Here is a 15822-nt window from a genome sequence, read left to right on the forward strand (position 1 = left end):
ACCATCTTATTGTGTACTTCCAATTTCTTCTGCCATTTCCATGATTTTTCCTTCTGTAATGTTTTCTTTTCTAATGATTATTTTTTCCTCATTCCATTTCTTTATATCTACTCTTTTGGAAGTTATACCCTCTATTTTCCTTTTTTAAAAAAGTGGTTCCCTACATATTTTAACACATATACTATCAAAATCTAATTTTAACTAACACTGATGTTCAGGATTTTCTTCAAAATGATCCAAAGCGTAGGAGATGGAGTGAAAAGCAGGTGTGGGGATAGATAAAATAATAATAATAAATAAGTCATGTATTAAGGGGAAATTGGGTTAGGGTTCATTATACTATGACCTTTACTTTTGTCATGCTTGAAACTTTCCGTAAGTTAAAAAATATTCAAGTTAGTATCTTCACCCTCCTCCTGAAGAACACAAGGATTTGAGAGCACCTCGCTCCAGTCCCTCCCTCCTGATGTGCACGCCGTTGTTGCCTGGTATTTTTGTTGTACTTGGCTGTTTGTTTGTTTTAACCACAAACTAAATAACATCATCATCATCATTATTTTAAGTTTGTTTCAAGTACCCCACACATTGCTCACCATTCCTCCTGCAACTCAGACCTTCCTCTGCAATCACTTTCCCTCTGCCTGAGGGACACACACACACACACACACACACACGCTCCCCACAGCCTCCCCTGCACTTTGTCAGGTCCTGACCGGCAGAGGAAACCTAAATTCACCAGCCCAGCTGACCTCTGGATATACTAAGGTATTGGGACCCATGACACACCCGAGCGTGTTATTTGGGGACTCCTTGCCAAAGGGTCCCACAGTCCTCTGTAGTCTTCCCGTTGGAGGCCGAATAATGGCCCCAAAAGATATCCACATCCTAATTCCCAGTACCTGAGAATATGTTCCCTTACATGGCAAGGGGGAATTAAGGTTCCAGGTGGAATTAAGGTTGCTAATTAGGTGGCATTAAAATAGGGAGATTAGCCTGGATTATCCAGGTGGGCCCACCATAATTACGAGGATATTTAAAAGTGGAAGAGGGAAGCAGAAGGAAAAACAGAGCCATGGCAGCGTGAGAAGGACTTAACCTGCTGGTGCTGGCTTCAAAGAAGGAAGGGGGCCGCGAGCCAAAGGAATGCGGGCAGGCAGCCTCTAGAAACTGGAAAAGGCAAGGAAACAGCTTTCCGCCCAGAGTCTCCAGAAAGGAACGCAGCCCTGCACACACCTTGATTCTAGCCCAGCGAGACGCATGTCAGACTTCTGACCTCCAGAACGGCCGATTAGGAAGATTCAGCTCAATCAGGGAGACACTAGGAAAATAAGTGTGTGTTGTTTTAAGCCACTAGGTTGGTGGTAATTTGTTACAGCAGCACCGTCACCTGCTCGCTTGCCTGTTGGCACAATTACAGTGTAAGCGCCATGCTCAGAAGTACATCCGTTTTATTCACCACTCAGTCCCAGGCCTTAATGGTGAACAAATGACTTGAGAGCTGGAAAGGGCCAAGAGATCACTTAGTTCACCCAGTTCTCTTAAATGAGCGAAAACTGGGGTCCAGAGAAGGGAAATGACTTGCTGGAGGCTACTCAATTTATACCAGCCTAGGCCACCACTCTGCCTCCCGGTCACTAAGCCATAGGAGCCCCAGGACAGACACAACTGCCAGCTCGAGGACAGGCACCATCAGGGCACGAGAAATCCCTGGGGGGCCGGCCTGGTGGCCTAGTGGTTAAGTTCGCACGCTCCGCTTCCACAGCCTGGGGGTCGTGTGTTCAGATCCCGAGCGTGGACCTACGCGCTGCTCATCAAGCCATGCTGTGGTGGCGCCCACGTACAAAATAGAGGAAGATTGGCACAGATGTTACCTCAGGGCCAATCTTCCTCAGCAAAAAATAATTAATTTTTTAAAAAAAGAAATCCCTAGGGAACTGGGGACAGCTGGGAAAATGTAAGTGTGAGTCAGGCAAGCCTGGGAGAGGATGTCTAAAATGACTTGAACAGTCTTAAAAATGTTAATCCCAATGGAACCCCTGATCCACCCATAACTACAGGGCAGAATGGTGCCTGGCACCCGCCTGATCAGCTCAATGCAGGAGACACTTGCACCTGAAGCCTCAGAAAGGCCCGTGGGCTCCTGGCTAATGGCCCACTTGAGGCCTGCTTTCAAGCTTAGCATTTCACGCCTCTGGCCAGAGTCAAAGCTTTGGGCTTTAGGCAAATTAGGAAAAGGCACTTCTTCCACAAGACATCTTCCATCTGTCAGAAAATTGTCACAATATACCGATTCCATTAGAAAAAGATACTTTACAGATCTGCCAGAAAACGATTGCAGATTTACTCGTATGTGTGTTTACCACATCCATGAAGTAAAAGGCCCTCCCTTAGACGGGAAGCCCTTGTGCAGTGCACAACCTGCAGAACCATACATAGCAGCCCTGCCTGGCAGTCTGGTCTCATCCCCTTCAATGACCTCATCTTCCCCCCAGCCCCACCCCAGCCCTCAGACCCACTGGAGAACAACCTTGACCTTAGAGTTCACTGTTTCATGTAAAATTCCTCCTCTAGGGGACCCAGCTTTTACCCCTCTCCCTTGCAGACAGCAGGGGTTGAAGGCTAGCAAGAGAAGGCTAATGGTCCCATTTAGGGAAGCACGTGAGGAGGTGAGGGGGCAGGACGAAGTGAACTCTGACTGAATGAACGTCCATGGGCCAGGAGACTGTCGAGGAAACATGGTGGCTCACAGCACAGGCCTTGGAGAAATCCCACCCACTAAGTAGCCGGGAGACGCTGGGTACACTCTTTTAGCCTCCTCAAACCTCATTTTTCTTCTTGTGAAATGAGTGTCGTAGTAGGACAGCTGGGAGGATTTAAGAAAGGACACTCGTTCCTGTTCAGGGCCTTGTAGGGACTCCTACCTGTGAACTATTGTTATTACAATTATTATCAGCATCACCAGCCCCAAGACAGCTGCCCTTCAGGCTGTCAGCCTCCAGGCACATCCTGCTTTAAACAAAATTGGGACCATCCAGATTTCTAAAAGAAAACCACATGGCTGGGAGGAGGGAGGGTGTGTCACAAAGAGAAAGGATTACTCACTGCACCAAAGGACCCACCACTGGGTAAACAGAAAAATCCAGACTGCTTCTAAATGGAGTCAGGGGGTGATCTGTGACAGAGTGGAATGTGGCCAGTTTTGCCCCGGGCGGCTCCTTGCACAGTCTCCTCCTGCCCCCACTCACCTGTGCTCCCAGCCAGGCTCCCCCATGGGCCCCAGAAGCCCCATGGCCAGAGGATGACCAGTGCATCTGAGAAGGTGTGAGCCCAGCTTTGGAGAGAGGCGGGCACAGGTTTAAGTCTGAGGCCTGCTGCCCGTGAGCTCTTCGGCCTTCCCTTCATCTCCAACACGAGGCTGATCGCCGGCCCTGCCTCCCGGAGACCATGCAGGGGCAGAGGGCACGTATGAAGATGCAGCCCAGCACCTGATCTGATGGTGGTATTACTATTATTACTATCAGCTGGGAGACTATGTAGCACAAGGCAGCGTGGATGAGGGAAGAGACACCGCAAAGCCCCTGTTCTTGGTTCTGTGTCCTTCCAGCCTTTGTCCACACGCACACACAACTCAGACATGGGTGTCACCTCCCTTGGGCCAGAATATTGTATCCTACTTTTTTGACAGAATCACCAAAGGCTTTTTTTTCATATTACTACATGTTCCAATTAGAAGGAATTCAGCTGCACGTAAAAGAACACCTGGCTTGCAGCGGCTGGAACAACAAAGACGTTTAATTATTTTGTGTAACAAGTCACCAAGTCATCAACAAAAATGTCCCGAGGCTTTTTCACATCTATATAACTTTTCCAGTCAGCCAGCAATGTGCCAGTGTTCTGTCCTTAAGACTTGTCGCCTCAGGGCTGTTTCAGCTCCACGACCTGCTGGCGGTGGGAAGATGGGGAGGCTCCTGGTCCCCCTTTTTTTCCTTTTTTAAACAATGGAACAAACTCCACCCCAGAGCCCTGACAGACCTCCCCTTATATCTCAGGCACCGGAACTGGGTCACCAGCCCTCTCCTAACCCCATCGTGCCCAGAGGAAATGGGGGGCTTCTGGGGCCTTCCACCTGTCACAGCTCACCCCCTGAGGCAGGGAGGGCCTCAGCCAGAACTACAGTCAGTTGGCAAGAAAAGGGAGGTGGCTGCCTCTTTACAGGATGAGCCCCCTCATGATCAGAGGAAGGAGCTGGGTCCCAGAGTGGTTAAGTCCCTCGTCCAAGGCCACATGCGACTTTGCAGAAGGGCCAGGATGAAAACCCGACCAGCGGCCCAGCAAGCTCCCGTCCCTTGACCACGTGGATTCTCAACCGACTGTGGTCGACTCTAAGCCCCCAAAGGGCAGGAGTCCCATCTCCAGGAGTCGGAGCTTGGCCAGAGGCATGATACGGAGAAAGTCAACACCGTCACAGGAGAAGGCCCCCAACGTGCCCAGATGCGCCTCACCGCCTCCAAGCCCCAGGGCCGAGGGAGCCAAAGAGCTTCCTGCCCCTCGAAAGAGCCTGGCCAGCGAGTCAGCAGGAACCCGGAGCCTGACAAACAGCATCTCTGTAGCTGCCTGGACACCCGCCAGCCTGACTCATTCCCCAGGGCTGACCTCATGTTTCTGAAGAGCCTCAAGACGCCTGAGGTCTGTGTGTTGCCTCTCATGGTTCAGTTCTGCTGCCAGCAAAGGAAACGGCCCGGGCTGGGGGCTGGGGCCCTGCAGAGAGGTGGGAATGCAGAGCCCAAGCAGCCCTCCCCACCACCCACCCTTCCCCTGCCAGAGCCTTCTGCCTGTGCCATGCGGGCCCCCTTCCAGAAGAAACTGAGCAAGACCCTCTAACCTCTGAGATGAGGCCTGTCCCAACATGTCTTCCTGCCTCCACCAATCTGAGGGTGTCCCTTGGAGAAACTTTCACACTCTGGCTATTTCTGTTTCCTTCTAGAATTCTGGAAAGGGAAAAAGGCAGGCAGACTTCATCGAGGTGCTAAGAACATCTCTGAAGTCAGTTCCACCACCTCAAAGGGAGCCGGAGAGCTCAGGGCCAGGCTGAGGCCCGTGCTTAGTGACAAAAGGAACTGTTTATTCAACCCAGAGCTGGATCAGACACCCATTCGGGTCTTTCTATGGTCACTAACAGCAAAGACTCCCAGTGCACCGGGCCACCAGGAACTGGAACACACAAGCCTTCACACACTTGGCCTCCACTTCCAGACATGCTTTCCGGGTCAAACACCTTCTGCGGGCAAGGCCGAGAGCAGACAAGGTGGGCAGCCTGGGGAAACAGCACGTAGCCAGACCCCCAGGACACAAGAGCTCCCTTACACCTCTTTCCAGGGCATCTCCTTAAGATCATCGCCACCCACCCCCCCACTCTGAAGCTCCACATCAAGGCATTTGTTGTTATTCATGTTCACTTAAAAGTTTTTATTCCCCTTGTAAAACCACAAAGGCTAAAAAGTCACATGGGAGAGGGAAGAAGGCCTCATTTATTTGCCATCCTCTCTTTGGCCCGACCAAGGGGGATCAGACACACCAACTGGCAGTTTTAAACTTTCCTTGCAGAAGTTTTTCTCAGAACGGTGGCTCCCACTACTCAGAGCTTGAAAAGTCTGCATACCTTGAAAGTATGCGGGCTGCCGGGCTGCAAGAACAGAGTGGAATTTTCCATTTATAGAATAATAATCTTCATACCACTCTGGGGGCCGGCGTTTTTCGTGGTAAGAGCTCAGAGTTCAGTGTCAGCAAACCTGCCACACTTCTGCAGGGGCCCCACGCCATTTGGGCTCTTTTATTTATTTTTGGTGGGAGAGGGGGAGGAAATAAAGGAATGGCTTTTTAACGTGAGTGCCAACAAAAACTTGAAAAAGGAACTCGGTTGGCAAGTGCAGAAAATTACTGCCTGGTTTCAGGACCTAAATCAACCATTAGGGAGTAGGAAGTGAGGAAGAGACAAAAAAACATTCCTTCAAGCTCTCACGCGGACAGGTGGCCAGAACAGACATCGCGGTACTGCCTCAGGTCCTTCCCCGTGCGGTGCCAGCCTCCTGGCCCCTAGACTGCTCCCTGAGGGCAGGGGCCCAAGCCAAAGGCACACGGCCCAGCTCACTTCTCTTCTTTCCGTTTCCCCTGCTTCTATACTTGATTTCTGCTGATGCATGCACACTCATAGTCTGAAATACCTTCAGGGTCCGTGGCGCAGCAGGAAGGCCAAGCCAGGCATGACTTGGCCTGAGTCCTAATTCTGGCTGTCACATATTCACTGTGTGACCTTAAAGAAATCCTTCTCTTCTCTGGGTCTCGTTTTCTTCATCTGTAAAGTAAGATTGGGTTGAATATCCCAAAGGTCCCTTCCACTGCTGAATTCTGACTCACGCACTCATTCTAATGTTAACTGGGGCGAGTACTAGGTTCCAAACATCCCCAGCTGGGCCACTAACCTGCTGGGCACAGCCAGACCCATGAGCATGGCTGCATGCCTAATGAGCGCTGCCAGCACCAGCCACCCTGTCTCCTCGTTTCAATAGCCACAGCGCGTCCAGAGAGGGGAAGGAGAGCCCTGAGCTGCCCCCTGAAGCCCACCCTGCCTGCCAGCCTAGCCACCAGAGGAGGCATTTTCCCGGTCCTACAGAACCCTACAAGGAACCTTCCCAGTACCCAAAACCTTTCTTAATTTTCATTTTTTTAGAAAAAGTGTTGCTGCTTCTCCTGGGAAGGGCATGACCACCTCACATCCTCCTAATCAAAAATCTTTGTTTTTTCCCATTTTTACAAAAATATTTTATTCATTTAAAAGTATTAAATTGTGATGCTATGTTTTGTTTTTCAAATTGCACATACACCCCAGATTTTAACATAGCCCCCCGGGAGTGAGGAGCTTCACACACACACACACACCCCAATCACTGTCCTAGGGCTGGAAGATTTTCTGGCCCAGCCCCCATCCCTACCTCAGTCACGGGCTAATAGCCACCCAGTCTCTGAACAGCTGTTGGGAAGCTGTGCGTGCCGTGGGGAAGTGCTGTGTCCCTCCACTACTTACTAGAGCGAGAACCAGAATCTCTCTGAACCTCAGAGGTTTGTGCAAGGATTTCACCCAGCTGAAACTCTCCAAAGCACTGTGCAAACGGAAGTTACTTGATTGTTGGGCGGCTCTGACTTGAAAACTGCATCCTTTGATCGCGCCAAGTCCTGCCTCCCCACAGCTTTTCTTGCTGATGCCGGTGAGAAACAGGGAAGAGGTAACGGGGCTTCTCAGAAAGCTGGGAGACGGGTGCGTGCACCCTGGGGCATTCCCCTATCGCCATGCCTGCCCCCGTCCTTGGTGAGTCTCACCACCAGGCCGAGGGAGACCCAGGCCTGGTCACCTGTTCCAAACCCAGGGCACAGCGCTCAGGCGACGACCGGGCACAGCAGCCGCCCCTCCTGGGTCCTCCAGCTTCTACTTTCCCCTCCCCTCCCAGCTGCGCGGACAGGGCACGCCCCTCCCCCGAATTCACCAATCAGCATCCGGAGCGGCGCCCACGGCGCAGGGGGGCCCTGGTCGGCAGCCAATTAGCGCGGGGGCCCGAGGCGGCGCCTCGCCCGCCCCCTCCCAGAATGAAAGCCGCCCGCAGCTGCCAAGGCTGGCGCAGCGCGCGGGGCGCGGGAGCCGCGCGGGCAGGAGCCGAGCGGAGCGAAGCGCGCGCACCGCCCGCCCGCCCGCCCCCGGCACGCCGGCCTCCGCTCCGCCTCCGTCCGGGGCGCAGGCGAGGTGGCCGGGGCGGGGGAGCGCAGGGGGCAGGGCCGCGGCGGCGAGGCCGGGGGGCGGGGAGGAGCGGGACCCGATAAAAGGCGGCGAGGCGGCCCCACCCCGCGGCAGGCTCGGCGCGTCCCTTCCGTCCGGCCCGCGCCGGCGGCGGGGAGGCGGCCCGCAGCCCGCCCATGGAGGCTTTCCCCTGTGCGCCTCGCTCGCCCCGCCGCGGCCGTGCCCCCCCGCCCATGGCGCTCGTGCCCAGCGCCCGCTACGTGAGCCCCCAGGGCCCGGGGCACCCGCAGCCCTTCAGCTCGTGGAACGACTACCTGGGGCTCGCCACGCTCATCACCAAGGCGGTGGACAGCGAGCCGCGCTTCGGCTGCGCCCGCGGCGGGGACGACGGCGGCGGCGGCGGCTCCCCGCCTTCCTCTTCCTCCTCGTCCTGCTGCTCCCCCCACACGGGGGCCGGGCCTGGGGCGCTGGGCCCCGCGCTGAGGCCGCCCGACTACGACGAGGACGAGGACGACGACAGCGACGAGCCGGGGTCCCGGGGCCGGTACCTGGGGGGCGCGCTGGAGCTGCGCGCGCTGGAGCTGTGCGCTGGCCCTGCCGAGGCCGGGCTGCTGGAGGAGCGCTTCGCCGAGCTGAGCCCGTTCGCCGGTCGCGCCGCCGCCGTGCTGCTGGGCTGCGCACCCGCCGCTGCCCCCGCCGCTACCACGGCCGAGACGGCCCCGCGCGAGGAGCCGGCCCCGGCGTGGGCGCCCGAGCCCCGGCTGCACGCCGCCTCGGGGGCGGCCGCCGCCCGGTTGCTCAAGCCTGAGCTGCAGGTGTGCGTGTTCTGCCGGAACAACAAGGAGGCGGTGGCGCTCTACACCACCCACATCCTGAAGGGACCCGACGGGCGCGTGCTGTGCCCGGTCCTGCGCCGCTACACGTGTCCCCTGTGCGGCGCCAACGGAGACAACGCGCACACCATCAAGTACTGCCCGCTCTCCAAAGTGCCGCCACCGCCCGCCGCCCGCCCGCCGCCGCGCAGCGCCAGGGACGGCCTGCCGGGCAAGAAGCTGCGCTGAGCGCCTGGGCTCCGCTCTGCTGCCACCTGACGCCACCAGGGTCACCGCCGGCGCAGTTTTGGTCTGCGCACCGTCTTTCCCTTGCTGTTGGGGAGGCTTGGAGTTCAGGAGTTGGCTCAACTTGTGAAGTAGTCTCGGTTTTTTCAAAGCACGCCTGCCGGCCATAAGGAGTACTTTCCTGTTGAAGAGCGGTTGAGACTAGACGCTCAAATCTTGATTTATCTCGTTTGTGCACATCCAGACGGTGAAGGCTGGGTATCCCACTAACTGAAATACGGCAATTTAGAGGCGCTGTTTATTTACTGTATACGTCGACCTATTTTAGATGCGCATCAGTATGAAATTGTCTCATTCTAATCTTGGATGTTTAATTTTATGAAGAGAGGCTCTTTACTAGGTCTAGAATATTTTTTTAAAAGCCTCTTGACTGAACTTAAAACTGGGGATTTTATGGAATGTTGGCAAAATGACTTTTATTGTTTGCAACAATATTTCTTCGTTGTCCTTAATCACCTATTCTGATTTCAGGTGAAGCAAGCCCCTGGCAGCATCACCGTTTTGAGAGGGAAGGTTTAGTAAACTTGCCAGGATTAACTTGGATGGGTATCCCTCCCTTGTGGCTCGTTTCTGTCCTGGCTGGAGGTGTAAAAATGCACAATCTGTAGCAGGTAGAATACAGCTCCTTATCCTTTGATGTACCAGATCTTTATTACTGAACTAGCGTTTTCCACCTTTAAAAACTGTGCCAAGTTATAATCATATTGTGTATACACTTGGAAATGGTGCTGTTTAAAAAACTTGATTTGTGTATTTATACAGTAACAGTATATGAATTCATTAATCTTGCTTATAACTTTGCTACTTGGCCTTTTTGTCTGTGCACCCACTCCCCGTTTGCAGTTCTTTAAAAACATCTGTACTATTAAGATCAAACAGGAGCAGCATTAATTCACCCTGAATTGCTCAATTTCAGGGTTCCTAGCTCATGCCAGCTGTTGCCCCTCAAACTAAATGGAAGATGGAATCCTTTGAGCTCCGGAAAGTTAATGTAATAACCTGTATTCAAGAAGGTTCCACTCTGGGCTGTATCGGCTTTAGGCACAGGCAGTCCTCAAACCAGAATAAGCACTAATTAAAGGAAATAATTGTGGAGTGGGGCTTGGAGACGAACACAGCCTCGCTCATATTCCCATTCTCACTGGAAGCCCCATCCGTTTCTGGAATCCCACCAGTTATCCACAAATGAGATTAAACCTGATCCTTGGGCAAAGGTTCTTAACCCCTACTTTACCTCTCACCCTTAATTTTAAATCCACCGTGCTGAATGCCACACCCTGGCATGTAGCTTATCTACCATCAAGACAGGAGGCAAAAATGGAAGTCAATTAAGAGGAATGCATCTGAAATGCACAAAATGCATCACTATCTGAAATACCCGCAAGAGATGTGGTCTATGTATATACAGATTTCAGTAGGCGAGGTTAGCTACATTGTTAGAGACTGTTTTCATATTAAACAGAAAACTTCCTCCACAGCAGATTGGCTGGATTTTAACACTCCTTTGAAGGTGTAATAGAGGCTGGGGCATATAACACTGGATAGCTGTAAGCCTTTGTGGTCCAAGGAAGGAGAATCAGAACAAGGGGGTGGGGTAGGCAAACTGTTTCTCAGCCAGGAAAAAATAATCTACTCCTGCTAGTCTAGCCCCAGACCAGAGAACTTCAGATATGACTAGTCCTAAACTTAAGCAGCTTAATAAAACCATGTAACTACTTATTCCGTTTTTGCTACAAAATATACCAGTTTAAATTATTTTGCTTTTGGGGTAGTTTTCAGGTCAATATGAATTCCTGTTACCAGTGGGAGCACTGCTCTGTTCTACCTTTTCAAGTCACTATAAACAGATCAGAGCCTTCTCCAGAACAGGACTAGGCAGGCAGCTACTTGGTATATTTAAAAAGAGCCAAATTACACTGTTTTCAGGTTTCAGGCATGTGGCTTTAATATCTTCAACATGAGAATCCCTCAGTGATGGGACGTGCCTAACATGAATTTGACATTCTGACACCATTACTATTGCACCTGAACTGGGAACATGTTGAACATGGAGTTTAGATCTTGAAGTCCAGGAGATTACTGGGAAAGGTATCCAGAAGACTCGCAACTAATCGGACAACCATTATGTTAATCCATTTAAAAAGCATCCCAGGGCCGGCCCCGTGGCTTAGCGGTTAAGTGCGAGCGCTCCGCTGCTGGCGGCCCGGGGTTCGGATCCTGGGCGCGCAGGCACCGCTTCTCCTGCCATGCTCAGGCCAAGTCCCACATACAGCAACTAGAAGGATGTGCAGCTATGACATACAACTATCTACTGGGGCTTTGAGGGAAAAAAATAAAATCTTTAAAAAAAAAAAAACAAAAACTCCCCTATCAGCCCTCCTCAAATCTGTCTCAGTTTTCCAGCTAACATTAAAATTCTGGGAGTTAAAGCATGAACAGAGACTATTAATATTAATTTTCTATAGATCTCTTATGAAAAGTATACTAACCACACACTAATACATTTAAAAGCAACCTTAGAATTCTCAATCTGAAACAAACACTTGCAAAATTAAATTTAGGGTACAAGAAACCCAGTTTTTCAAAGTTCAAATAATACATGAAAAGTGACAAAATTACCTTGTTTTTATAAGAACATGCTGCATATTTGGCTAAAAAAATGTGTGGAATCCTCAAAAGAGCTTTAACCAACTCTGGAGGCACAGATCACTCAAACGTGACTGTCCTTTTCTGCAGAGCCGTTTCCAGTGACTTTTAATTTCTTTAAACTTTAATCCTATGAAGTCCTTTTTGGAAGCTGCAGAACTATTATTTAACTTTTGGCATAGGGCCGGCCCTGTGGCTTAGCAGTTAAGTGCACGCGCTCCGCTACTGGCGGCCCGGGTTCGGATCCCGGGCACGCACCAATGCACCGCTTCTCCGGCCATGCTGAGGCCGCATCCCACATGCAGCAACTAGAAGGATGTGCAACTATGACGTACAATCATCTACTGGGGCTTTGGGGGGAAAAAAAAACTTTTGGCATAGATTTATTATAAGTAAACTAAAATTACATCACAAATATATACTTCAAAGGAAAGAAAAGTTTCAGTTAGTCCTAATTTTCTGGTCTGTTCTTAGCCACAACACAACGTTAACATTCCTTCCAGAACGTCCCATATATTTCAACTAGACTTGTAAAATTATAAACCAATCTACCGTCAAAATGTCTTTGGTAAAAAATAAAACGTAGGTAATTCCCTGACATAAAGAATCCCACGCAGATGGATGCCGACCTCCTCCTAGTAGCCACTACAGACAGCCAATAGGACATCGAGTCTTTGTTGGGCTGCCGTCTCTACCCTCAGATCCATCCGTCTTAACAGCAATGACATTCTCAGACATTCTCGTTTAAAATGCAGAAGCCGTGGGGAACGTGGAAGACATTTTAGCACAGCAGTGAGTAGGTTGGTTGTCAGCTCCTTTGACACCTGTGCGTAAATACTAGCGGAGGCGGGTAGGGTTGTGAAGCCTTGAGAGTAAAAACGCAAGAGCAGAGTCACAAAGCAGCTGCTTCTGCCCTCATCCTATGCTCTGGATTCTGACTCCCAGGACAAAGAACTTGGGAGAACACTACGTCTGGGAAAGGGTCTGGGCAGGAAGGGATGGTTTGCAGACTGGAACCTAACCATCAGACATGCTTCTGTAACTCATCTAACAAATGAGCTTAAACAAACTGTCCGCTGGGACCTATCTGTGATGTTACAGGGACAGTCCTGCTCTACTAACTTAAGACTCAGAGCAGGTACTGCCCCAAGTTCTTTTACTCATTACAAAAAGAAAAGGCCCTCTCCTCAGAAAAGACCATTTAAGACTTCCACTTGTTTGAAATACTAGATATTAAGAAAGTTAAATCTTTTTAAAAAAGTGGTTTCCATCATCGGTAACATGAAACAGAAAAGGCTACTACATCCGATTATTTAAATAAGAAAGCATCAATACTCCCTCTTCTGGCCTTACAGCTGTACCAAGAGGAATTCTCACCACTACTCAATATCGGAAATAATGTAAGTGCCTACAGCCACTATAAATTTGCAACTAACATTCTCTGAAGTTAATTATGATTTTTGTAATTTCAGGGGAAAACCCAAGATGGTGCACTGACACACACATCATGCATACGGGCTCACAGAGAAGACAGCATTATAAGAAAACTATGAGAACTTCCTCAATTAATAAAGGAGGACATCTTAGAGGAAACATCCTAGCCACATTTGCTTTCTGTTATATTTAGGTTATTTTCTTTGATACTAAACACTGAGACATTTAATAGCATTGGTAAAACAAGTAAAATAAACTCACCTGAACATGCAAACTCACCATTATAAACAAAACACTCTGACTATAACCACAAATCAACACTGAAACAAATTCTGTAAGTATTTTATTTATCATTGAAGAAAAAACACAGCAGCAAGTTCTGTGTTGGCTTCAATAAGACCAAATAGTTAATCTTTAACATAGCTACTACGCTCCAAAATTGAAGTCAACACAGTCATTACTACAAATTACTTGTTGAAAGAAATCTATCCTGAAGAGAAAGGAAATTAGGAAAAAGAATTTAAACAATTCCTCCAAACCACACATTTATAAATATTGTCATATTTAAAATGCTTGAAAGGCATGAATTCTCCGTTAATGGAAAAGCAGTTTGCTATTGGCAACAGAAGAAATCCAGCAATAGTTTACCAAATGCTTTAAAATTTAAAAGCTCTGTTTTGGATTCACCCTTGAGCAGTATTCTTGTCATTAATAATGACTGCAAATTGCTTTATACTCACCTTCTCTCAAGTAAAATCTAAAGAAAACCCCACTGTATCCAACATTTGTAATGTTTACTGCACGTATAATGAACCTAAAAACCTCCTCAAGTTAATAGTAAATACCTCAAAGTACCTAGAGGTATGTCTCAACTACTAATGGTGTGACAAGTGTTTCAGCTCCCTGCTTTAAAAGTCTTCAAATATATTTTCTATAACAGAACCTTACCTCATTCCAAATTAATATCAGATATTTCAAAATCAAAAGAAAAAAGATCAGTTCTATACCAAGATACAGGTGTTACTCAATACCTGAAGGATTCACATTTTAAATTTATTTTTTAGTTTTTCTTTTTTGTAAACAAATGATTGATGAAATAATGCAACACCCAGAAAATGGCATGGTTTTCCAACCTTCTGTGGATACGGTGCATGATCAATCTATTATATAGGATTAATACAAGTTCATGCTTTTTGTGTTATGGTGAGACAACATTAAAGAATCCAATTTAGATTGGTTGAAGCACAAGTATAATAATCCTTGAATGTGATCAAACCTATGTAAGACGTGAGTTTGAATCCATTATCTTGAGACTTAACGTCGTACCGTGGTCCATCCATCTTCATCAGTCTCATTTTTAGTACGACGAAGAGATTCCCTATCTTTCTCAGCTCGCCACGAGGCCTTCTCTTTTTCACTGTCTCTTTCTCGGTCCCGGTCTCTTTCCCGATCTCTTGAAAGAGCTGGGGGAGGAACACGACGAGGGGCATCCCGCTCTTCCGCCCGGTCATCTTTCCTGTCATCAGCACGTCTCCAAGAACTTGCTAAAAAGTTTAAAAGAAAAAGAGAATAACTCTGTACTGTATTCTACTGGCTAAGACTAAACAGAACTTAAAAGGAATGCCTCAAATTACTCAGAAATTCTGTAGTGAAGATAATAATATAGAATCTCCATCAAAAACCAATAAAAGCTAAATACATTTTAATCATTTTGATACAATTTCAAAACAACATACAGACTTAAGAGATATAACTCAAATTTGCAAACAAGAAGAAATCATTGGCCTGGAAAGTGTCCTGATTGTTAAAAAAAAATTTAAGACAAGGTGACCAAAATCTGGCTGACAAAATTTTAAAATTAGAAGGATTTTTGGCTCTTGAAGAAACTTCAACAGCAAATTAGCCATAAGAATATTTTCATTACGGCTAAATAACAGAAGAAATACCCTTTTAATCCAGTTGTACAAACAACATATTAAAAGTTTGTGAGGCAACTCCTTACTTAAGTGCAATGGTCATTTTAAACATCAGAACTATTTTTTACTAAAGTTTCGATTGTTACAATTTAAGAGAAAAAATGTTTTACATTTTGTGCTTATCTACCAGAACGTTACTTTTAAATAACTGATAGTTTCCCATTTACATAAAATAAACTTTTTAATCACTATATATTGTTTACTATCCAATTTAAGTCTACTACTATACTTTGAATTTAGAGATATGTTAACTTCAAAGAGCAACCGTTGAGTAAGTTTACAAGAACTATGAATTCTAAATTGAATAAATATCTACTGTCTACCTTATTTTTGGTGTTTATACAAATTTATGAGATAATTAAGTAAAACCCAAAATTCCTCCAGAAATTATGGTTGTCCAATAGTTTAGCAGTTGTGTAGAACATCCATACCTTCTTCACGTTCTGATCTCAAAGGAGGTCCTCTTCGGTCTCTGTCATCTCGTCGTTCTCTTAGATCCCGGCGATCATCTCTCTCACGACGACGGTCATCCCTATCCCTATCGTCACGGCGACCTGAATCTCTCCAGCTTGAAGATTCCTCGGCTGGTCCTCTTCTCCAGCCACCTTCATCCCTGCAGGCATTCAAAATGATATGTTAGACTACATGGGTAATTGTAATATGAATATATATCATATGAATACATCATATCCAAGTTGGTGCTCAAAAAAGTTTACAAATATAACAGGGATAAAGTTTAAACTCCTAACTTGATCTCAATCTGATGCCTCAGGCATGGAGCTCAAATGAGAACATCTGGATCTGTGCTGTCCAACACAGTAGCCATTACCCACACGTGGCTACCTGAATTTAAATTAACTAA

The 15822-nt window shown here is 48.1% G+C and overlaps 2 protein-coding genes across 2 annotated transcripts in view; one reads left to right on the forward strand and one right to left on the reverse strand.

Annotated features, from left to right (window-relative positions):
* Nucleotides 1–7752: 7752 nt before the first annotated feature.
* On the forward strand, nucleotides 7753–9700 carry NANOS1 (nanos C2HC-type zinc finger 1). Its single transcript, XM_087432691.1, has one exon. It carries the CDS (start codon nucleotides 7963–7965, stop codon nucleotides 8845–8847), a length of 885 nt encoding a protein of 294 aa, XP_087288817.1. The 5' UTR covers nucleotides 7753–7962; the 3' UTR covers nucleotides 8848–9700.
* A 3610-nt stretch (nucleotides 9701–13310) lies between these two features.
* The window catches only part of EIF3A (eukaryotic translation initiation factor 3 subunit A), a 35289-nt gene continuing 32777 nt past the window's right edge, over nucleotides 13311–15822 (reverse strand). Inside the window, exons 21-22 of the mRNA XM_004428123.3 lie at nucleotides 15392–15573; nucleotides 13311–14528 (exon numbers count right to left, since the gene is read on the reverse strand). Coding sequence (XP_004428180.1) covers nucleotides 14299–14528; nucleotides 15392–15573 — 412 coding nt within the window. The 3' untranslated portion in view covers nucleotides 13311–14298. The remainder of the gene's footprint in view (nucleotides 14529–15391; nucleotides 15574–15822) is intronic.

Source organism: Ceratotherium simum, chromosome 6 (assembly GCF_057802395.1).
Source record: "Ceratotherium simum simum isolate JZ-2026a chromosome 6, ASM5780239v1, whole genome shotgun sequence".
Classification (NCBI taxonomy): domain Eukaryota; kingdom Metazoa; phylum Chordata; class Mammalia; order Perissodactyla; family Rhinocerotidae; genus Ceratotherium; species Ceratotherium simum.